The 22,658-nt window shown below is 54.7% G+C and overlaps 2 protein-coding genes across 3 annotated transcripts in view; one reads left to right on the top strand and one right to left on the bottom strand.

Moving 5' to 3' along the window:
* The first annotated feature begins 48 nt into the window (after positions 1-48).
* On the top strand, positions 49-10,323 carry ASTE1 (asteroid homolog 1). Its single transcript, XM_064162304.1, has 4 exons — positions 49-1,425; positions 5,283-5,493; positions 7,085-7,271; positions 8,369-10,323. Exons 1-4 carry the CDS (start codon positions 136-138, stop codon positions 8,658-8,660), a joined length of 1,980 nt encoding a protein of 659 aa, XP_064018374.1. The 5' UTR covers positions 49-135; the 3' UTR covers positions 8,661-10,323.
* A 2,212-nt stretch (positions 10,324-12,535) lies between these two features.
* ATP2C1 (ATPase secretory pathway Ca2+ transporting 1) overlaps positions 12,536-22,658 on the bottom strand; it is a 49,802-nt gene continuing 39,679 nt past the window's right edge. For both annotated transcript variants that reach the window (XM_064162302.1, XM_064162303.1), the window contains 6 exons: positions 21,739-21,807; positions 19,606-19,722; positions 18,347-18,494; positions 16,755-16,850; positions 15,479-15,620; positions 12,536-13,334 (listed from right to left, as the gene is read on the bottom strand). In XM_064162302.1, coding sequence (XP_064018372.1) covers positions 13,201-13,334; positions 15,479-15,620; positions 16,755-16,850; positions 18,347-18,494; positions 19,606-19,722; positions 21,739-21,807 — 706 coding nt within the window. In that variant the 3' untranslated portion in view covers positions 12,536-13,200. The remainder of the gene's footprint in view (positions 13,335-15,478; positions 15,621-16,754; positions 16,851-18,346; positions 18,495-19,605; positions 19,723-21,738; positions 21,808-22,658) is intronic.

The following is a 22,658-nucleotide window of genomic DNA, read 5'->3' as shown; positions in this document are numbered from 1 at the left end:
AGGCAGCGCAGCCGCCACTGCCCCCTGTCCCTGCGGTGTCACTTCCGGCAGTGCGCGGCCGGGACTGGCGGAGTCCTGCGCTGCAGCATCACCTCCGGCAGCGTGGCGCTGGGCTGGCGGCGCAGCTCCGCGGCCATGGGCGTGCGGGGCCTGATGCGCTTCGTGGAGGACCGCGGGTCGCTGTTCACCGAGCTGCGCCTGGGGAACACCAAGCTGGTTATTGACGGGAGCAGCCTGTACTACTGCCTCTGCTTCGCCTCTGCCTCCGACCTGCGCCGCGGCGGCGACTACGGCCTCCTCGCGGCCATCGTGAGCGACTTCTTCGGCAGCCTGCGGCGCTGCCGCATCGCACCCTTCGTGGTACTGGACGGCGGGCGCGACCCCGGCGACAGGAAGCTGCCGGTGCTGCGGGAGCGCGCTGCCGAGCGGCTGCGGACGGCCTGCGGGCTCTCCCGGGGCGGCGCCGGCGCGCTGGCGCCGCTGCTGGCCCGCGAGGTTTTCGTGCAGGCGCTGCGGCGGCTCGCCGTGCCCTTCGTGCAGTGCTTCGCCGAGGCCGACCGGGAGATCGCCGGGCTGGCCAACCGCTGGGGCTGCCCTGTCCTCTCCCTCGACAGCGACTTCTGCATCTTCGACCTGACGGGCGGCTTCTGCCCGCTGAGCCACTTCCAGTGGCAGAGCGTCTGCGCCGCCGAGGAGCCGCGGGGCTACTACGTGCCCGCCCGGCGCTTCTCCGTGGAGAGGTTCTGCAGGGCCTTCGCCCCGCTCGACAAGAGCCTGCTCCCGCTCTTCGCCGTCATGAGCGGCAACGACTACGTGGGCCTAGCCGCCCTGGAGGTGTTCTACAGCAAGGCGCGGCTGCCGCGGGGCTGCGCCCGCCTGCGGGGGCTCCTCAGCTGGCTCTCGCAGTTCGCCGAGCCCGCCGAGGCCGTCAGCAGCCTGCTGCAGTACCTGAAGGCACAGCAGAGAGAAGAAGTACGGCAGCTGCTGTGCACGTCGATGAAGGACTACACTCCCTCGGAGGTGAACCTGGAGGACTTCTTTGAGCACGGCAGGTATGAGTGCGAGGCTGCCGGGAGCGTGGGCATTCCGCAGTGGGTGCTGAGTGCTCTGGTGAGGGGGGAGCTGGACCCGCTCATCAGCAATGTCTTGCTGTTGAGATCTACCTTCCTCCGTGTTCAAGTGGAGAACATGCAGCGGCCGAGCGCGCACAGCACAGCCCTGCCCATCCGGCAGGTCATCTACGGACTGCTGCTGGGAGCGCCCCGAGGCAGCCGGGCTGCCCCTCCCGGGAGGCAGAGTAACGAGGTGCCAGTGGTCTGCGAATTTGGCAGGCTCCAAAAGACAATGCAGAAAACGTACGTTCAAGCAGCAAGCTTACCCACAGAGCTTTGTGGTGATCCTTGTCCTCTGGACAAGCTAACGGAGGTAAATGTTTGTCCCAGCAGGTCAGTGAGGTGTGTGACAGAAGGCAGTTGGCCAGCTGGTCAGTGTCACGCCTGAGCTGAGCCCCTTCGGCCACAGCTGCACGCAGAGGCAGCTTGCCCTGCGGCACCGGAGAAGCTGCACAAACTGTCTTTACCTCCTTGCCCTCCTGCCCCAGCCATGGGTACCAGGACAAGCTGGCTGAGTGTTTGTCTGTAGCATGGCCTGAAACTTGCATTCAAAGCCTTCCTTTCGTCCTTGCTGTGCCTTACACTAACACTGGCTTTAGAACGCTGCGTGGACTGTTCAGTGGGTAAGGACTTGGCCGGATGGTCGCATCCAGAGGGTGCTGCTCAATGGCTACAGGTCCAGATGGAGAGCGGTGCCAAGTGGTGCCCCTCGGGGTCCCTGCTGGCACCTGTGCTGTTTTTATCAATGAGGTAGACAGTGGGACAAGGGCACCAGGAGCAAGTCTGCAGGTGACAGCAAACTCCATGGTGGTGTCGACACAGCAGAGGGACCTGGAGAGGTGAGCCCAGGTGGAGCTCTTAAAGCTCAACAAGAGCAGGTGCAGAGTCCTGCGGCTGAGAGGGAACAATCCTCACTGGCAGTACAGGCTGAGGGAGGTGTTGGAGAGCAGCCCTGTGGAAAGGGACTTGAGGGTGCTGGTGGTTGAGAAGCTGGACGTAAGCAGACTGTGTGCTTGCAGCACAGAAGGCAAATCCTATCCTAGGCTGCACCAAAAGTGTGGCCAGCGGAGCCAGAGAGGAGGTTCTGCCACTTTGGTCTGGTGAGACCTCACCTGGAGTGCTGTGTCCAGGTCTGGAGCCCTCATTATAGGAAGGACATGGAGCTGATGGAGCAGGACCAGAGGAGGTGATGAAAATGATCAGAGGGCTGGAGCAGCTCTGCTGTGAAGACAGGCTGAGGGAGCTGGGGGTGTGCAGCCTGGAGAGGAGGAGGCTCTGGGGGCACCTAATGACAGCCTGCCAGTGCCTGAAGGGGGTCTGCAGGAAGGCTGCAGAGAAGCTGTTCACAGAGGCCTGCAGTGACAGGACAAGGGGTGATGGCTTCGAGCTTCAGAAGAGCAGATTTAGATTGGATGTTAGGAACAAGTTCTTTACTATGAGGGTGGTGAAGCACTGGAACAAGTTGCCCAAGGAGGTGGTTGAGGCCCTGGAGACATTCAAGGTGAGGCTTGACCTGCGGAACAGGGGATGTCCCTGCTGACTGCAGGGTGGGGCAGACTGGATGGCCTCTGGAGGCCCCTTCTGGACCGTTCTAAGATTCTCTAATTGTAATAAGTTCTCATTAGAAAGGAGTCCAAGGTACTACTACAGTGTCATGAAATCAGAAGTCTTTTGCTGGACAGCCTGCTAAGGTCATCCAGTCCAGCTGTCAGTCCAGCACCACCATGGCCACTGAACCATGTCCCCAGCTGCCAGGGCCACAGGTTTCCTGAACACCTGCAGGGATGGGCACTCCACCACCTCCATGGGCAGCCTGTGCCAGTTGTCCACTCTTGAAGCAAAGACATTTGTCCTTATCTCCAACCTAACCCTCCCCTGGCACAATTTCAGGCCTTTTCCTCTCCTATGACCTGAGACTAGGTAGAAGAGTCCAACCCTCACCTCACTGCAACCTCCTTCAGGGACCTGCAGAGAGCAGTGAGGTCTCCCTCAGCCTCCTCTTTCCCAGACTAAACACCCCCAGCTCCCTCAGCTGCTCCTTCCCAGCCCTGTTCTCCAGACTCCTCCCCAGCTTTGTTCTCTGGAGATGCTCCCCTCGGTGTCCTTGGAGTTAGGGGCCCAAAGCCAAACCCAGCATTCACAGTGTGGGCTCCCCCGTGCTGCTTTGGAGCACAATCCCTTCTCTGAATTGGTTTGTATTTGATGAAGCTGCAGCTGTGACAGCCCCTGAGGTTTGTCACTAGAAATGCCATCAGTTCACCTATGCACCCTGCAGCTGCCCAGCAGGACAGAGCCTGGTGGCAGGGATTGTGGAGCCTGCTGCTTGCCAGACAGCAGCACTGGAGCCCAAAGGAGAGTTGTGCCAGGTCAGTTCCAGTCGCCCTGAGCAAGTCCATGTGCTGCCATTCTGAGGATTAGGGCTTTGAGTGAAAGTCCTCCCACTCTGCCCACATGAGGTTCTGCATGCAGGAGTTTGTGGCACAGCTGGCAGTGGGGCTGTGCCCTTGGGCACTCTGTGTCTCAGCCCCATGCCCTGTCCACTCTGGCCTCCAGAGTTGCTAACAGCTGCATGCACAGGCTGTGCTGAGTCTGTACTGACAGAGTGGTCAGGCATTGGCACAGGCTGCCCAGGGTGGTGGAGTCCCCATCCCCAGAGGTGTTCAGAAACCGTGTGGGCATGGCACTGTGGGGCATGGCTCAGTGGCCAGGGTGGTGGTAGGCTGATCGTTGGACCCCAAGCGAAACACACCACATGCTGGTGGCCATTTCAGACGAGTCTGTTGCTATGGTGACCATTAAATGCTGTAGAGATGTGGCTCCAAAGGCCCTCCCCAGATCCTGGGGAGACCTGAAGTGGCCTACATAGAAGCTGTGGAAGGACTACTGACAAGGGCTTGTAGTGCCAGTGACCAAGAACAAAGGCTTTGAGCTGGGAGAGTGAGAGTGGAGATGAGGAAGCAATTCTTGACAGTAAGGGTGGGGAGACACTGGCACAAGTTGCCCAGGAAGGCTGTGGATGCCCCTTCTCTGGAGGTGTTCAAGGCCAAGCTGGATGAGGCCTTAAGCAACCTGGGCTGCTGGGAAGTGTCCCTGCCCCATGGCAGGGGGTTGGAACTGGATGATCTTGAAGGTCCCTCCCAAACCATTCTGTGATTGCACAGAAGCTGATGTCAATTTGTCTGCTCCTGTGGGGACGTCTGCCTAAGAGTATCACAGAATGGTGATGCTCATCCAGCTCACCCAGTCCAACCCCCTGCACTCAGCAGGGACATCCTCCACTAGAGCAGCTTGCCCACAGCCCTGCCCAGCCTCACCTGCAATATCTCCAGCCATGGGGCCTCAGCCACCTCCCTGGGCAACCTGCTGCAGGGTTCCAGCAGCCTCCTGCTGCACAACTTGTTCCTCACATCCAATCTCCACCTGCTCTGCTCTGCTTTGCAGCCATTGCCCTCGTCCTGTCCCTGCAGGCCTTTGCAAACAGTCTGCAGCCTTCTTGTAGCCCTTTCAGGTCCTGGCAGGTTGCTCTTAGGTGTGCCTGGAACCTCCTCCTCTCCAGGCTGAGCAGCCCCAGCTCCCTCAGTAGGCAAAAGCAAGCTCTGTAAGGCAGTGGAACTACAGTGGAACCCTCTGCTGCTGTTCTGCTGCACGCAGGAGGTTAGGGACAGAGCTGAATGGCACAACCAAGAGGGGACAGCCGCTAGGAGGTGAGAAATGCAGGCTCAGGGTGAGTGCACTGCGGCCCAGCTGAGTGCCTTCAAGGTGTCAGAGGCAGTCACCACCACTGCATCTCAGGGCTACAGGAGCTGCCAGGAGGCACAAAACTAAGGCTGTGATGTAGATTTTTTACATATATTTGCCATCCCAAAGTCATTTCTCTGCCTCCTTTTCCAGGCAGCTGGCTCCTGCACAGGGGTTCAAATGAAGCCATCTGATTGGAGGAAGCCTCTGAAGCCTCTTAAGCCTCAGCCTTTATCCTTCCACATAACCATTCACTGCACGGTTTGTAGAGCTCCAGACACACGTCCTCTGCAGAGCACCCACACGCCGTTGCTTTGCCTACCCCCACACCCATGCAGTGGCTCCTTTGCACCTGACCTTAGTTGCCTGCTGGAAGTTGCTCATCAGAGCAGAGCTGCTGAGCTTTGTGCACTCTTTTTCCCTTGCTCCCAGGTGCCTGTGTCCTGCCGTCGGGCGCTCCTGCTGGAGACTTTAGGGGTGCAAGTGAGTTCCCTAGCAGCTGTCCCCAGGCACCTACAGCTCCCTGCTGCTGTGACCTGTCACTGGCTGCGCTGTTCACAACCACCAGTTAAGCTGCACCAGTTAAAGGCTTTGCTTCTCATGATAGTTTCTGGAGAACTGCAGAGGACAACAAATGACCCAGGTATGTCTCCAAAGAATACCACTTCAGGTGCTCAGCTGCCAGGCAGCTCTACCCCACCCTTCATTTCTCCTCACTGGTGGCAACTTGTGCAAACTAAGGTGAATTAGCCTTGATTTGCACGACTGTATCCTGAGGTATCACTTCCTTTGCACCCATGCAGAGCAGAGGAACAGAGCAGGCTGTCAGTTTAACATCTTCTGTAGGTACAGCAGGGCCTTGCCAGCTGGTAAAGCAAAATCAGAATGGTGTGGGCTGGAGGAGACCTCCACAGCTCATCCAGTCCAACCTCCTGCACTCAGCAGGGACATCCTCCACTAGAGCAGCTTGCCCACAGCCCTGCCCAGCCTCACCTGGAATAGTTCCAGAGATGGGGCCCCAACCACCTCCCTGGGCAACCTGTTGCAGGGTTCCAGCAGCCTCCTGCTGCAGAACTTGTTCCTCACAGCCAATCTCCATCTGCTCTGCTCTGCTTTGCAGCCATTGCCCTCGTCCTGTCCCTGCAGCCCTTTGCAAACAGTCTCTCTGCAGCCTGCTTGTAGCCCCTTCAGGTCCTGCCATGCTGCTCTGGAGCCTTTTCTTCTCCAGGCTGCACACCCCCAGCTCCTTCAGCCTGTCCCCATGGCAGAGCTGCTCCAATCCCCTGTGAACATTTTCATGGCCTCCTCTGGCCCCTCTCCACCAGGTCCATGTCCTTCCTGTGCTGAAGACTCCATAGCTGGACTCAGCAGTGCAGGTGAGGTCTCAGCAGGGCAGAGCAGTGGGGCAGGATCTCCTCTCTCCACCTCTGGCCACACTGCCTTGGATGCAGCCCAGGCTGCCCTTGGCCTTCTGTGCTGCCAGCTCACACTGCCTGCTTCTGGCCAGCTTCTCCCCCACCAGCACCCCCAAGTCCTTTTCTTGAGGGCTGCTTTCCATCCCCTCCTCCCCCAGCCTGTATGGACAGTGAGGATTGCTCCAGCCCAGCTGCAGGACCCTGCACTTGCCCTTGTTGAACCTCAGGAGTTTACTCTCTAGAAATGCTTTCTTTGGAACTGAGATTGATTTAGATGTGGAAGCCTATAAAGACAATAGTGAAGCTTCCCAGAGTGGTGCCTGACAAGAGGAGCACTCCCAGCTGCATTCTGACAGGCTGCTTCTTGTCCCTCCAGTTTTTCTGCCCCCAGGACGTTCAGCTGCTTAGTTGTGCCAGCACCTTCATCTGTGCTGGGTGAGAGGCTGGCAGCACTCAGAGGGCAGAAATTGTTTCAGTCCTCCTTATAGCTCTTTATGGTTGTGCTGGCATTTCCTCCAGGACTCCTTCCTTGCATGGCTAAGGTGAAACAGTTTCCTTAGCTTCTGCTGTGGAAGTGCTGTTCACAGAACAGCAGATGACCTGGCACACAACTCCTGACTGCAGTTTCTGACTCGGGAATATCCATATGTGAATTTTCACTCAATTTTATGTCTCTGAGAGCAGTGTGAGACATGAGCAATGGTTAGTGATGCTTCCTGAAAGGGATGTGGGGTCCAAAGAGCCTGGAGGGGCCAGGTACCTTTTGTACTGTGCACAGCAGAAGGGTGATTTGCATCTGGTTTTCACTTGATCCCCCAGTCTCTCCTGCTGAAGAGGACAGTGTTGCTTACAACCAGTTTCTGAAATGGAAGGAAAAGAAGCTGCCAAGTGAAGAGTTTGATCTGGATACTGCTCACAGTTTTTGCCAGTGGCAGTGCTGTCTCCAGATGGGCCTCTACCTCAACCAGCTCCTCTCTGCTCCTCTGGCTGAGCCAGACCTGAGTCGGTAAGGATGGTTCAGAGATCTGCTCTGCACAGCAGCCCCTGCTGGAAGCTGTTCCCATGGTGGTTACGTTCTCTTAAACTCCTTTGGCCATAGGATCATTCTGGGGGGAGTCTCCCTTAGCATTCACACAATCACAGAACTGGCAGGGCTGGAAAGGACCTCAAAGATCATCCAGTTCCAACCTCCCTCACACTAGAGCAGGTTGCCCAGAGCCACATCCAGCCTGGCCTTAACAACACCCAGGGATGAGGCTTCCACCACCTCCCTGGGCAACCTGTGCCAGTGTCTCAGAACCCTCATGGGGAACAGCTTATTCCTGATGTCTAATCTAAACCTGCCCTCCTCTAGCCTGGATCCATCTCCCCCAGCTCTATCAATACCTGACAGCCTGAGAAGTCTCTCCCCAGCTTTCTTGCAGCCCCCTGCAGATATTGTAAGGCCACAATAAGGTCTCCTGGGAGCCTGCTCTTCTCCAGACTGCACAACCCCAACTGTCTCAGCCTCTCATCACAGCAGAGCAGCTCCAGCCCTCTGATTGTCCTCGTGGCCCTGCTCTGCACGTTCCAGCACCTCCAGATCTTTCTTGAAGCCTTTTCTGCCCCTACAAGAAAGCTGGGAAGGAACTTTTTGCAAGAGCTTGTAGTGATTGGATAAGAGGGAATGGATTTAATCCTGAGGAGAGCAGGTTTAGACTGGATGTTAAAAATAAACTGTTTTTGCAGTGAGGGTGGTGAGACATTGGCACAGGCTGCCCAGGGAGGTTGTTGGTGCTCCCTCCCTGGAGGTGTTCAAGGTCAGGCTGGATGAGGCCTTGAGCAACCTGGGCTGGTGGGAGGTGTCCCTGCCTACGGCAGGGGGGTTGGACCTGGATGATCCTGAAGGTCCCTTCCAGCTCAACCCATTCCATGATTCTATGGCCAAAGGGGTTCAAGACAGAACACAACCTTCTGCAGGGACATTAGCACAGAGAAAAGCCCTGAGCAGAACAGGTGTTCCCCCAGGAGCCTGCTGCTGGCTGTAGTTCAGATCTGTTTCTTCATTAGCTGTTAACCCCATCTGGTCCCACTAAAGGAGGCTTCTCTCCTTCCCTCGAGCAGGCTTTACAACGGGAGCCTTGCCCACAGGCTGTGCCAAGAGCTGAAATCAGCCCCTGCAGTGGAAAACCTCTTCAGTCCCTCTCCGAGCATGACTGGGCTGTACCAGCTGCTGTTACAGACACTGGAGTCAGCTGTGGCTGCAGAGTGCTTTCAGAAGACAGCCAAGCCCACATCTGGGTCCTGCAAGAAGAAAGCATCTGGGAAGAGAAAGAAGCCTCCCAGAGTGGCTGTACCAGGAGGGCAGCAGCTGGGCACTGGGAACAGGTTTGCCTCCCTGCAACTGGAGGACTGAAAGTGTTGTACCAGGCCAGTGCAGATGGGACTGGAATCTGCTCAGCTCTTGGGACACAACTTCCTGCCTCCATCTTTAGCAACAGTTCTTGCTTCAGGGAATTTTTACTTGGCTTTTGTGACCAACACTTCCCCGAGAGCTGCTGGCTGCAGTGTTGTGCTTTATCTTTAAAGGCACCTAACTGAAAATGAGAACCAAGGTGGTCAGATGGGTGGGTGAACGTGCCCAGATGGCTCCCCCTTCAGCTCCCTCAGCGAGCCTTTGAGGTGGCTGCAGATCAGGTCCAAGTGGAACTTGCCAAGTGTAAGACTGCAGCAGAACCACTGTCCTTGCTTGCTGACCAGGACCTTGTGCTTGGAGCCTTACGGGCACTGAGCTGTGCTGGGAGGGAGCTGCAGCTCCTGTCGCTGCCCCCTTGCTGTGATCAGGCTAAAGGCAGGCACGGAGCCACCTTTCACAGCTTTGCTGAGCCAGACCAATTGTGCCCATCTCTCTCTCTGCTGAAGGGACAGACTCTTGCACCCCAAGTTCGTGTGGAGGACTGCTTCTGTCTGAATGCTGCCTCCACTCTGGGCCACAAAGCCACTATCACCCCGTGCACAGGAAGGGGAGGCTGCCTGCTTCCAAGGGGATGTTCAGCTCCACCCAGCCACAGGACTGGTGGCTGCCTGGTGTTTGACTGGGGAGTGATTTCTGGGAAACCAAGCCTGGCAGGGGGGCTGGACCCCTGGAGCAACCACTGGAGCCCCCCCAGCCATGGTGCTGAGCAGGCACAGCAGCACAGCATGGTGCTTGTGGCTAAACAGAATCACTCTCAGCACATGCTGAGGGGCTCCCAGAAGAACATGCAGATGTAATGTGCCTGAGACAGCAACCCTGTGCTGGGCTGCAGCAAGAGCAGTGTGGGCAGCAGGGCAAGGGAGGGGATTCTGCCTCTTTGTTCTGCTCTCCTCAGACCCCACCTGCAGTCCTGGGTGCAGTTCTGGAGCCCCCAGCACAAGGACATGGAAGTGTTGGAGGCAGTCCAGCAGAGGCCACGAGGATGCTGAGGGCTGCAGCAGCTCTGCTCTGAGGACAGGCTGAGAGAGTTGGGGCTGTGCAGCTTGGAGAAGGCTTCCAGGAGACCTTGGAGTGGCCTTGCAGGATCTGAAGGGGGCTGCAGGAGGACTGGGGAAGGACTATTGACAAGGTCTTGTAATGACAGGAGAAGCAGGAATGGGTTTAAAGTGGCAGAGGGCAGATTGCAAAGAACTCCTTCCTAACAGGCAGTTCCAGTGAGGGTGGTGAGACACTGGCACAGGTTTCCACCCTTGGCCATTGAAGATTTGCCTGTGACTCACTAGAATTCAAACCCAGATCCTGCATCACCTTGCATTTTCAGTCCTGGTGAGCCCCCTAACTGCTGTCCAAGAGGAGTTCACTCACTTGGGTCCTGTAAGACTCTATGATCTTGCAGGGCAGTCTTGATACTGTCACAGTCATGTAGCACATCCATGGCACTCCTGAGAGCAGCCTTTAAGAGGCAGTCTGGGAGAGAAGCACTGAACAGAGAACTGCAGATGGCATCTAGGCTCTGACTGAACAGCAAATGACCTTCACAACCTATTTCTAAAGAGCAGAGCCTGGAGCCAGATGACTTCAAATAAAGTTGAAAGTTAATGCTCTTGATTGTAGTCCTTAAAGCCTTCATCATCCAAATCATCCATGACAGTACCAAACTTGTGGTCCCTGAGGGGTTTTAATCATCACAAAAAAGCCACGTTGAAAGTCTTCACTATAACACCACAGGCACATTTGGTTCCACTGTGTTGATGCTGTGTGGAGCTCTTCATTCACTCTGAATCCCACACTGGAGAACACAGACTTGAGACTTGCCAAGAAGCAGCATCTTCAGTCAGTGGCTTTCAGTGGAGCCACAGCATCAGTGGGCAAAGGAAGAGCAACTGATGGCATTCACCTGGAGCTGTGCAAAGCCTCTGGCACTGTCCCACATGAATCCTGGTCACCCAGAGGGGAAAGCATGGGCTTGTGGGCTGGGTGAGGAGCTGGCAGGGTGTCTGCACTCAGAGATTGCATTCAGCAGTTCAATATCCAAAGGGAGAGCAGTGACCAGTGGTGGCCCTCAGAGGTGGGCACTGGGGCCAGTGCTGCTGGACATCTTTGGCAGTGCCATGGGAAGTGGCACTGAGGCACCCTCAGCAAGTTTGCTGACAGCACCAAGCTGTGTGGTGTGGCTGACAGCTGGAGAGAAGGATCCATCCAGAGGGACCTGGGCAGGCTGCAGAGCTGGGCCCAAGTCAACCCCTTGGAGTTCCACAAGGCCGAGTCCAAGGCTCTGCACATGGGGCATGGCAATCCCAAGCACAAACCCAGGCTGGGTGAGCACTGCCTCAGAGCAGCTTGAGAAGGGCTTGGGGGTGTCAGTTGGTGCCAGAGTGCCCAGCAGCCAGCACTGGTCACTGGCAGCCCAGAGCCAGCTGTGTGCTGGCTGCAGCCAGAGCAGCAGCACAGGGAGGGGATTCTGCCTCTGCTCTGCTCAGCCCTCACCTGCAGCACTGCCTCCAGCTCTGGGGAACCCAGCATGAGACCTGGGAGCTGGAGAACCTCCCCTGTGGGGACAGGCTGAGAGAGTTGGGAATGTTCAACTTGGAGAAGAGAAGGCTCCAGGGAGACCTTAGAGCAGTAGCTGAAGGGCTTCAGGAGAGCTGGGGAAGGACTTCTGCCAAAGGTTGGGAGTGACAGGACAAGGAGGAATGGCTTTGAGCTGGGAGAGGGGAGACAGACTGGAGATGAGGAAGAAATTCTTGAGAGTGAGGGTGGGGAGACACTGGCACAGGTTGCCCAGGGAGGCTGTGGCTGTCTCCTGCCTGGAGGTGTTCAAGGCCTTGAGCAACCTGTGCTGGTGGGAGGTGTCCCTGCCCGTGGCAGAGAGGCTTGGCCTGGATGATCTTTAAGGTCCCTTCTGCTCCATTCCATGATCTGAGAATCAGGCAGCTCTGGAGAAGGGGTACTCAAATACTCCACTTCTGGATAAAAAAGCTGCTGTTATCCCATGGCATTTTGCAAACCCTTTGGGAGTGCTGAGTCCATGATTAAGAATTCCTCCACTGAAAACATTCTGAGTGCAGAGTTCAGCTGTTCCTTGTGGCTGATAACATGGAAGGCAGCTCACTGCAAGCACTGCCCCTCTGTGACTGGCTCTAGGGTTACCCTGCAGGCTTTCACTGCAGTGCTCCAGCTCTCATTTTTGAGTCCTTGCAGGGTTGCAGTCATCTGTGTGAAAAAATAAAAGGCCTTTACTTACTCAGAGCTGGCTCCATGCTCGTGTGAGAGCAGCTGCAGTGCCTTGTTGCTGCTGCCTGTTTGACCCCACAGGAAGTGCTGCTTCATACTGGGGGGGAAGGATCCCACTACTGGTTCAGCTGCTGTGGAGACACCTCTCAAACCTGCTGTCAGGTGACACGATCAAGAGTGGAGCCAACTCAGTGCAGTGAGCCAGACTCTTCCATCTGGCATGGGGAAGCACAGCAAAGCTTAGTCTGACACAGCTGAGGTCAGTCACACTCTGTGACACTCACTCTGCCACAGCAAACTCCCAAAGAGGTGGAAACATCATTTCCTGCCCAGGCTTCTAAGCTGAGCCTTCCTGTGCCTGGCTGCAGCCTCTGCACTTGCCCCAAACCCACCATTACTTGCCAGTAGAGGGAAGATTTTTGCCTTCACTTCCTAATTCCACACACTACAAACCATTTTGGTAGCTCCTGCCTCGGCAGCACTGCTGTGATCTAGCAGCACACCATGAGGCAAGGCTCCCCTCAGACACTCTCCAGAGCAGCCTGCTGCAAGTGCCCCTCCTGAAGCACAGAGCACACCTCTAAGAAAAGCAAACATTTACTTCAAATTGCAGAGTAGGCTTCTCAATCACAGAAAGAGAAAAGCAGAACAGTGACCTGACAGCAGTCCCACCCTGTGCAAAACCACCCCTGGACATACAAAAGAACCCAACCCAGCAGGAGGTGCTGGAGCCCCTCACACAGTTGCAGGATGAAGTAAATAAATACAGTAGCTAGAAGATGGCAGCCTGGGACAGAGCAGCCCCCACAGTGCCTCAGAGAGCCTCTTCTCTCCTTGGGTTAGTAGCAAAGTGTCCCCCCCCGAGTGACAGTGTACAACGTTTTAAATAAAACCCAACTCAAATACTTCATCTAGAGGAGGATCTGACACAGGTGGATCTCTTAAGTGCAGAAAATGGGTCTCAGGCTTAGGTCTTTCTCTAAATGAACCCCCACACACACCTCCAGAACCCCATCCCATTGCAAAAGGAAACTGATGTTTGAGGAAAAAGGTTACCAAAGTTGCATAAATTCATTTGTTACTCCCACAGCTGGAAGTGAAATCCTAAAGTCTTGAAACAGAACTGCTCCTCCTTAGCCAGTGAAAGGAAAGGACTTGTCCAAAGCCCTGAGGATTCCTTGATCCTCCCAGGTTGCTTTTGCTCTCCCCTCCACCCTTGGTGTGCCAAAGAAGAATGCAATATGCATCATACATCCAGGAAGGAGGAAGTTGATGAAGAGCTCCCACGTTTCTGGACCTTGTCCTTGCTTCGTTCAAACTTCTTGATGATCTCAGTCACTATGCACACAGAGGAGGTGAGGCCCAGCAGGAACAGTAAATCTGCAAAGAGACAATTGGCCTTTTTCAAACCTGTCATTTAAGGCCAAGGGCAGTCTTAATGGAAGAACAGGACTTGCCAAGTGTCTCCCAGCCACCAGGGTAACTTCAGGACAAATGAAGTGGGCTGGGGAGCTGGGAAAAGAGCCAAAGAAGTTCAGCAAGGATCAGGGCAGAGTCCTGCACCTGGGAAGGAACAGTAAATTGCAGCAGGACAGGTTAGGAGGTGATCTGCTGGAGAGCAGCCCTGTGGAGAGGGACCTGGAAGTGCTGGTGGCAGCAGGTTCTGCATGGGCAGCAATGTGCCCTGGTGGGCAAGAAGACCAATGGAGTCCTGGGGGGCATTAAGAAGAGTGTGGCCAGCAGATCTAGGGAGGTTCTCCTCCCTCTCTGCTCTGCCCTAGAGAGGCCCCACCTGGAATACTGCATCCAGTTCTGGGCTCCCCAGGTCAAGAGGGACAGGGATCTACTGGGGAGAGTCCAGCAGAGGGCTACAAGGATGCTGAAGGGACTGCAGCACTGCCTGAGGAGGAGAGGCTGAGCCCTGGGGCTGCTTAGGCTGCAGAGGAGAAGGCTGAGAGGGGATCTGAGCAATGTCTATCCAGAGCTGAGGGCTGGGGGTCAGCAAGGAAGGCACAGGGGCAGCCTCTGCTCACTTGTGCCCTGCCACAGGACAAGGGTCAAGGGATGGAAATTGCAGCACAGGAAGTTACACCTCAACATGAGGAAGAACTTCTTGACTGTGAGGGTGCCAGAGCCCTGGCACAGGCTGCCCAGAGAGGTTGTGCAGTCTCCTTCTGTGGAGCCTTTCCAGCCCTGTCTGGATGTGTTCCTGTGTGACCTGTGCTGGATTCTCTGGTCCTGCTCTGGCAGAGGATTGGACTGGAAGCTCTCCAGAGGTCCCTTTCAGCCCCTAACATCCTGTGACTCTGTGAAGCAAGGATCCATTTTTGCAGGACCAGGAAATGAAGGTGCAGAGTTTAGGCACAAGTCACAAGTGCAGGCACTGACATCTCAGACCTCTGCAGTGTTTCATAACCCTATTTTCACTGACATCTAGGACAGCAATGAGCACTGAGCAACGTCAGTAACTTCAGGCTGAAAAAATGTTTAGTATCAGCAGAAATGACACTGGAGCAAAGAAAGATGCTAAACCAGCTCTGTTATTGTGAGGGAATACATGGGACTCCAGAAAACCACAGCAGTAACCAACAGACGTCTTAAGGAGGCCAAAAGCTCCTTAAGGTGCCTGTGGCAACGTCAGCTGTGAGCATGCAGGGGACAGGATTTCAAAGCAGGGGATTTGAGTAACAGGGTAAGTAGTTAGAGAAGAAAACTTGCTGAACAGCAACTTTAGTGCTGCTGGGTGCTGGTGTGAGGCTCAATGGAACACCTCAATGAAAACACAGACTACAGGCTGTGAAAAGGAAACTGCTGATGTCTGCTGATGTGTGAAAGCAAGGACACAAACACAGGTAACACAGAGTGTGTCTCTGTCTCTCAGAGTCTGTGTTTCTCCCTGGGCTTCTGTGTAACTAATCCTTCTGCTTCTAACTCCCCTTGCCGATCCTCCAACCTCACCTTGCACGTAAGGCAGACCCTGGGATAAGGCAGAAGGGTGGAAAGAAGGTGGAAGGGTGGTTGGGAGCCCCTCCTGGGGGCTCTGGTTTCTGGGAGGGGAGTTGTGTTTCTGTATCACCTTTAACTTGTCTATTTCTGCCTATAGCTGTAACTGTTGTAACTCTCTGCTTGTACCTTGTGCTAAGCTGTGAAGATAAAGCTTCATCCCTTAGCTTCCAGCTGGCTGAGTCTAGCCTGGGTGGTTTCATAAGGGGGGGTAGGTAACTCTGCTTGCATCAAGATGTCTATTAAAAATCTTAAACATGCAGCAGCACCTGAGAAACTGAGGAGGCCCTGAGCAGCTGCACAGCAACAGGTAATCAAATCATAGCTCCCAGAGAACAGCTAAAACCATTTTTTTTACCTAAGAGGAAGAAAACCAACCCAAGCCAAGCAGGTAAGTCCAGCCCAGCTCAGCAGCAGGCTTGGTCTGACACCAGCAGCCGGAGTGCTCTTGCACAATCCCAGCTAAGTGTGCCCAAGCCACCCCTGGGTGCACACCCTTTGGAAAAGGGAACTGTTCTTACCCAGGACACTCAGGCTCTCTGTCTGGAAAACCTTCTGCAGTGGAGGGAAGTAAATGACCAGCAGCTGCCCCATGATGGATCCCAGGACAGCGTAGCAGAACATTCTGTTGCTGCAGAGTCCAATCTCAAACACCGACTTGGCCTGGAAGATGAAGCAGACATTGAACCCTGCCTGGGAACAGGCTCAGCTCAGCAGCAGAGGTGCTCCAAGCTGCAACTGCTGTCACCCAAAGATGTGTCAAGATGCACTGCTGACCTTTGAGATCATCCAGGACAAGTCCCTGGACAGGCTGACTGCCTCATGGAATGGTCTATATTGGAAGGGAGCTCAAAGCTCAGCCAGCTCCAACCCCCTGCCATAGGCAGGGACACCTCCCACTAGAACAGGTCACTCAAGGCCTCATCTAACCTGGCCTTGAACACCTCTCTGAGCAACCTGTGCCAGTGTCTCACCACCCTCACTGCTAAGAACTTCTTCCTAACATCCAGTTTCAACCTCCCCTCTGCAAGTTCAAATCCATTCCTTCTCCTCCTGTCATTCCCAGACCGTGTCAATAGTCCCTCCCCAGCCCTCCTGCAGCCCCCTGCAGATCCTGCAAGGCCACTCCAAGGTCTCCTGGAAGCCTTCTCTTCTCCAGGCTGCAGAGTCCCAACTCTCTCAGCCTGTGCTCATAGCAGAGCTGCTGCAGCCCTCTCAGCATCTTGGTGGCCTCCTCTGGACTGGCTAAAGCAGAGGACAGTTCTTGCCTTCCCAGCCAGCAGCTGCAATACTGTGCTCAGCAGCAGCTGCCCTCAGAACTGAAAGTGCTTTTGCTGCCCCCAACAATTGCAGAGCAGCTCCTGCAGTGAGGCAGGCTGGCAGTGTCCTCTCCAACCAGCTCAACAGCTCCCCTGAAACCAAAATGCAGTCAGAAAGAAGGGTTTAAAAACTTTTCCTTGAATGATGGGTGTAGGGTTAAGGCCTTCAGGAAGTTTCAGATTCTGGCAAGAATGCTGAATTTTCCAGGAAAAAGCCCTCCAAGTGTGGACAGCACTGAGAGGCCCACCCTGCTCCAGCTCTGCTGAACAAGGGTCTGGCTCCTGTCAGGACAGCAGCCTTGGACCAGCCCTGCAGCACCCAAACCGAGGGAGGAAGCTAACTCTCTGGAGGTTAAGAAATCCTACCTACTAAATACCTGAAACTCTGCCAGTTTGCAGGAACACCTGTGAGAGGAAGGCAGCAAGGTCCTCCCTGCAAGAGAGCAGTGCTCAGTGTGCAGAGGAACAGGTCACTCACCTGGGATCTGGAGCTCAGGGCATTGAACATATCGAAGAAGACGAAGCAGGTGAAGGTCATGGTGGTGTCTCGAGGGGTGATCACATTGTCTCTCAGCTGCCAACCACACAACATGGCACAGCTTTAGCAAGCTTGCAACCCACTGCAGCTAAACCATCTTCCTACACTAGCTCCAATCCTGCTAGCTAGGAAAGGGAAGCCGAAGCAACTTGTTGGCCCCAAGGGGATTCAATCGACCCCACAGCAAACCATCCGACCATCTGCAGCCCCAGGCTGTGACTAAATCATAGAACCAACCAGGTTGGAAGAGACCTCCAAGCTCAGCCAGCCCAACCTAGCACCCAGCCCTGCCCAACCAACCAGACCATGGCACTAAGTGCCCCAGCCAGGCTTTGCTTGAAGACCTCCAGGCATGGCCACTCCACCACCTCCCTGGGCAGCCCATTCCAATGCCAATCACTCTCTCTGACAACAACTTCCTCCTAACATCCAGCCTAGACCTCCCCTGGCACAGCTTGAGGCTGTGTCCCCTTGTTCTGGTGCTGGTTGCCTGGCAGAAGAGACCAACCCCAGCTGGCTACAGCCTCCCTGCAGGTAGCTGCAGACAGCAATGAGCTCTGCCCTGAGCCTCCTCTTCTGCAGGCTGCACACCCCCAGCTCCCTCAGCCTCTCCTCACAGGGCTCTGCTCCAGGCCCTTCCCCAGCCTTGCTGCCCTTCTCTGGGCACCTTCCTGCACCTCAACATCTCCTACTGGCCAACATCTCTGCAATGCCTGGGGCTGGACTCTGGCAGGGGGGTTGGTCTGGATGACCTTTCAAGGTCCCTTCCTGACATTCTGTGATTCTGCCACGCCAAGAATCCCCCAGGCACCACTGAAACATCCAGGAAGCCTTTGTCTCCACTGGGAAAAGAAAGTCAGAGGGCTTTGCTCACAGCCTGGCCAGATTTGTTCAGTAGCTTTCTACAGGCCACTGCTTCCAAAGCAGATGTGGAACATGGCAAAGTCTTAAAATACAGACTAAGGAATAAAACTCTGTTCTTCATTTCAACAGGTGCTCCCAAAAATCACAGAGTGGTTTAGGTTGGAAGGGAGCTCAAAGCTCAGCCAGTTCCAGCACCCTGCCATAGGCAGGGACACCTCCCACTAGAACAGGTCACTCAAGGCTTCATCCAGCCTGGTCCTGAACACCTCCAGGGAAGTTGTACAGCACAGAATTGTGATTCTATGCTCCACAACCTCCCTGGGCAACCTGTGCCAGTGTCTCACCACCTTACTGCAAACAACTTCTTCTTAACATCCAGTTTCAATCTCCCCTCTGCCACTTCAAACCCATTCCTCCTCAACCTGTCATGACAAGACCTTGTCAATAGTCCTTCCCCAGCCCTCCTGGAGTCCCCTTCACACCCTGGAAGGCCACTCCCAAGGTCTCCTGGAAGCCTTCTCTTCCCCAGGCTGAAGAAAGAAATCTCCCTTCTCTGCCTGGTTACTGAGCATGGCCCAGCTGCAGTGAACAGATTCTGAGTGCCAGCTGCTGGCAGAGAACTGCTCTCAGTCAGGCTGTTACTGCTCTGAGCTGTGCTGGTGCCATACCTCTCTCCAGAAGACAAAGAGTGTCCCGCAGACGATGATGACAGATGAGACCAGGATTTTAACAATCAGGTTTTTGGTCAGAATGCTGTCCTTCACGTTTCTGGGAGGCTTCTGAATAACATCTTTATCCACAGGCTCCACCCCCAGGCTTAACAATTGAAAAGAAGAGGTCAGATTGTTTCCAGCAGCAGCAAAACAGTTCCTTGCTTCTCACTTAAGGCCTAGATCTTCTGAATCGAGAGGAAGATTTGAACCTCCTCTCTAGAGCCTAAGAATCATCTTGCAAGCAGCAGATTAAATGTTCACTCTGAGAGAACTGAGTCATACACAGTAACAGCAAACACTGTAACCCTGCTGCCTGGGAAGCCCCACACACAGGGGAAGTGGCAGGACTGGAAGTCCCCAGGTGTCCCCAGCAAGGAGGCCAACCCCATTCTGGGGTGCATTAGAAGGGCTGTGGTTAGTGGATCAAGAGAGGTTTTCCTGCCTCTCTACTCTGCCCTGCTGAGGCCAGATCTGGAGTACTGTGTCTAGTTCTGTCTGCACCCAGTTCAAGAGGGACACAGAACTGCTGGAGAGAGTCCAGCACAGAGCTACAAAGATGACTAAGGAAGTGGAACATCTATTTTACAAAGAGAGCCTGAGGAGCTGAGGCTCTGCTGCTTGGAGAGGAGCCTGAGGACTGCTCTCATTGCTGTTTATAAAGCTGTGCAGGTGAGTGCCAGGAGGCTGGAGCCAGCTCTGCTGGGGGATGCCCAGTGCCAGCACAAGGAGCACTGGTGGAAGCTAAGGCACAGGAAGTTCTGGGAGAACACGAGGAATTTTTTCCCTGTGAGGGTGACAGAGCCTGGCACAGGCTGCCCAGGGGGGCTGTGGAGTCTCCTTCTCTGGAACACACCCACCTGGATGTGTTCCTGTGTGACCTGGTATAGGAGATGCTGCTCTGCAGCAGGGTTGGACTGGATGAGCTTTGGAGGTCCCTCCCAGCCCCTGGCACTCTGAGTCTGGGATTCACTCTAAAGCAAGCTGCAGTATGAGTTGTGTCTCCCACAGCTGTCACTGTGCTCCACCTAGCCAAGGAATTCACTGCTGCTTCCTTTCCTCCTCTTCCTTCACCATCAGTCTGCAGTGAATATCTGCAGGGATGTGGCCACCTCCCTGGGCAACCTGTTGCAGTGTTTCAGCAGCCTTCTGGTGCAGAACTTGCTCCTAAATAAGAGGACTACAAACCTCTACTAGAATTTCAGGTCCCTGCTTACCTTTGGGCCGGGGGTCCATCCATAATAATATTGATCCACAAGATCTGCATGGCATTGAGAGGATTAGGAAAGTTCATTAATGTAGCCAGTGAGATTAAAGTCAGTGCTGCTATACTCCTGTTGAGAGAACCCAGTTTTACAACTGTCAGCATGAAATGTGTCTAGAGAGGCACTGCTAACTGCTTTGTGCTCAGCACTACGACTGCTCCAGAGCAGACTCAGACAGTGTGAATCACATCTGCCATAAGCCCAGCTCCGAAGTCTGCTGCTGACACCAAGCTGGGAGGCTTGGCTGAGACAGCTGCAGGCTGTGTGGCCACCCAGAGAGACCTGGGCAGAGCTGGGCACAGAGGAACCAGATGAGGTCCAACAAGGACAAGTGCAGAATCCTGCACCTGGGCAGGGATAAACTGCAGCAGCACAGGCTGGGAGGTCACTGCTGGAGAGCAGCCCCAAGGAGAGGGACCTGGGAGTGCTGGGGGAGAACATCCATGGCACAGCAATGTGCCCTGGGGGCCAAGAGGCCAATGGGGTCCTGGGGGGACATTAAGAGGAATGTGTCCAGCAGACCAAGGGAGGTTCTCCTCCCTCTCTATTCTGACCTGCTGAGCTCTCATCTTGAGCACTGCCTTCAGTTTTGGGCTCCCCAGTTGAAGAGGGACAGGGATCTGCTGGAGCGGGTCCAAGGGAGGGCTGTGAGGATGATGGATGGACTGGAGCACTGCCTGATGAGGAGAGGCTGAGGGCCCTGGGGCTGCTTTGTCTGGAGAAGACTGAGAGGGGATTTAAACAATGTCTACAACTATCTGAGGGCTGAGGTGGGACAGGCTCTGCTCAATTGCTCCCTGGGATAGGGCAAGCAGCAATGATGGAAGCTGCAGCACAGGAGGTTCCAGCTCAGCACAAGGGGGAACTTCTTTCCTGGAGCGGTCCCAGAGCACTGGCACAGGCTGCCCAGAGAGGTTGTGGAGTCTCCTTCTCTGGAGCCTTTCACTGTGTTGCTGTGTGCCCTGAGCTAGATTGTGTGGTCTTGATCTGGCAGGGGGGGTTGGACTGGATGATCTCTTTGGGTCCCTTCCAGCCACTGACATGCTGTGGGCCTGTGGAGCAGCAATTCATGTAGAACACTTCATTATCTTGGCAGAGTCCTTCTCACAAAGCATTGTTTCAGCAATAAAAAGAGACTGAATAGGGTAAGCTGCATATTTGCCAGGACTAGCCAGGCAAGGCTTAAGTCCATACAAAGCCTGCTGTATGGACCTGTGCAGACTGCCTGAGGCCACACAAAACCCTTCAGAGAAGGCTTGGCTGGAGATGGCTGCAGGCATTAAGTGCTTCAGTGCCAGGTGAAGTGGTTCCATGGCCAGCAAGCAGAGAGCACAGCTGACAGTAATTCTGACTGTGCTGCTTTGCTGAGCTCTGCTGTGCTCTCCCTGCAAAGAGGGACAGGAGTTAAAATAAGGGTCATGCCCCAGGCCCCTGCAGCTACCATTCCCAGGGCTGGCAGGCAAGCAGACTGTGCTGAAACATCTATGCTTAGCTATTCTTCAGGGCCTAGAAGGCATCAGACAGTACATGAACAGCATGGCAGAGAGGCAAGGCATGTTCCTGAATCCAGGAGAGCCATAAACTCAACTCACACAAACACTGGAGCTCAGGCTTAATGACCTTGTCTCTGTGCCTTGCACAGGGTGTAAGTGATCCAGGGACCTCCCCATGCAAGCAGGACAAGTCAGCTGCACAGAGCTGTGGCACTCCACAAGTCAGGCTATGGATTACAGAGCAGCTACCCTCTCCCTTCCCAGTTTTCCTCCACGATCTGGTTAAGGAAGGAATGACTCCTAACCTTTTCACAGGGAGCCAAAAGGTAACTATGCTCCTTCTCCCCAGCCTCTCAGCTCCTGACCTCTGCAAAGAAGGAGCTGTGGCCAGGTCAGCTGTCTGCTTACTGCACTGCTTCTTGATGCTGTAGCAATGAACAAAGCCACCCTGTGCAAAGCACTGGAAACTCCCAAGCACAGCCCAGCAGCATCCTAGGTGAGGGCTGCAGTGGCTCTGTGCCACATCTGCTTCAGGGTGCCCAGGGGCACTGACAGGTGGTGAGAAGCTTGGGTGGTGTCCACTTTCACTTACGTGCTCAGCTGAAACCTAACAAAGTTTTTAATGTTATTATAAATTCCTTTGCCCTCTTCAATTGCAGACCTGCAATTAAAAACAGAAGATTACATCACTACAGTAAAAAACAAAGCTTACAAGAACCCAAGAAAGTTCTTACTTTAAGCAGCCATGTAAATGTCAAGGCACAAAGGGATCTGTCCTGCTGGCCTTGACAGCCATTGGTTGTCAGCTGGACTGCCAGACTCAGCACAACAGGGATGACTTTCACAGTGAAGTGTCAGCACCATGTCCTCCTTGGTCAAGATTCACCATTCATCCTTCAGGAGGCCTTCCAAGCCAAGTCAGATAACACCCAAACCAAAGCCCTAACTCCCTCCAAACACATCTTCTAGCAAAGCCTCAGAAGCACAGCAGGGCCACATATCCCTACTGCACCACCATGAAACATGGGCAGTGCCCACTGCTGCAACTTGCCTGGCACACTGCTGCAGCTAGAGAGGGCAGAAAGGGACTGATAATACCTAACTCATGTCTGTTCTGCTGCATGTGAGACTTATTTCTTTCTCCCATTCCCCAGTAGCCAAGAAGAACAATTCATTGGCATTCTTGGAACACTGCAACCAGCTCCGGGCTCCCCAGTTTAGGAGGCACAGGGATCAACTGGATGAGTTCAAGGCAGGGCTACAAGGATGCTGGAGGGACTGCAGCACTGCCTGAGGAGGAGAGGCTGAGAGCCCTGGGGCTGCTTAGTCTGCAGAAGAGAAAGCTGAGAGGGGATCTGAGCAATGTCTATCCACAGCTGAGGGCTGGGGGTCAGCAAGGGAGGCACAGGCACAGCCTCTGCTCACTTGTGCCCTGCCGCAGGACAAGAGGCAGTGGATGGAAGCTGCAGCACAGGAAGTTGCACCTCAACACAAGGGGGAACTTCTTGACTG

Source organism: Pogoniulus pusillus, chromosome 23, assembly GCF_015220805.1.
Source record: "Pogoniulus pusillus isolate bPogPus1 chromosome 23, bPogPus1.pri, whole genome shotgun sequence".
NCBI lineage: Eukaryota > Metazoa > Chordata > Aves > Piciformes > Lybiidae > Pogoniulus > Pogoniulus pusillus.
The sequence above is the reverse complement of the archived record's forward strand: the minus strand, read 5'-3'. Positions and strand labels throughout refer to the sequence as shown.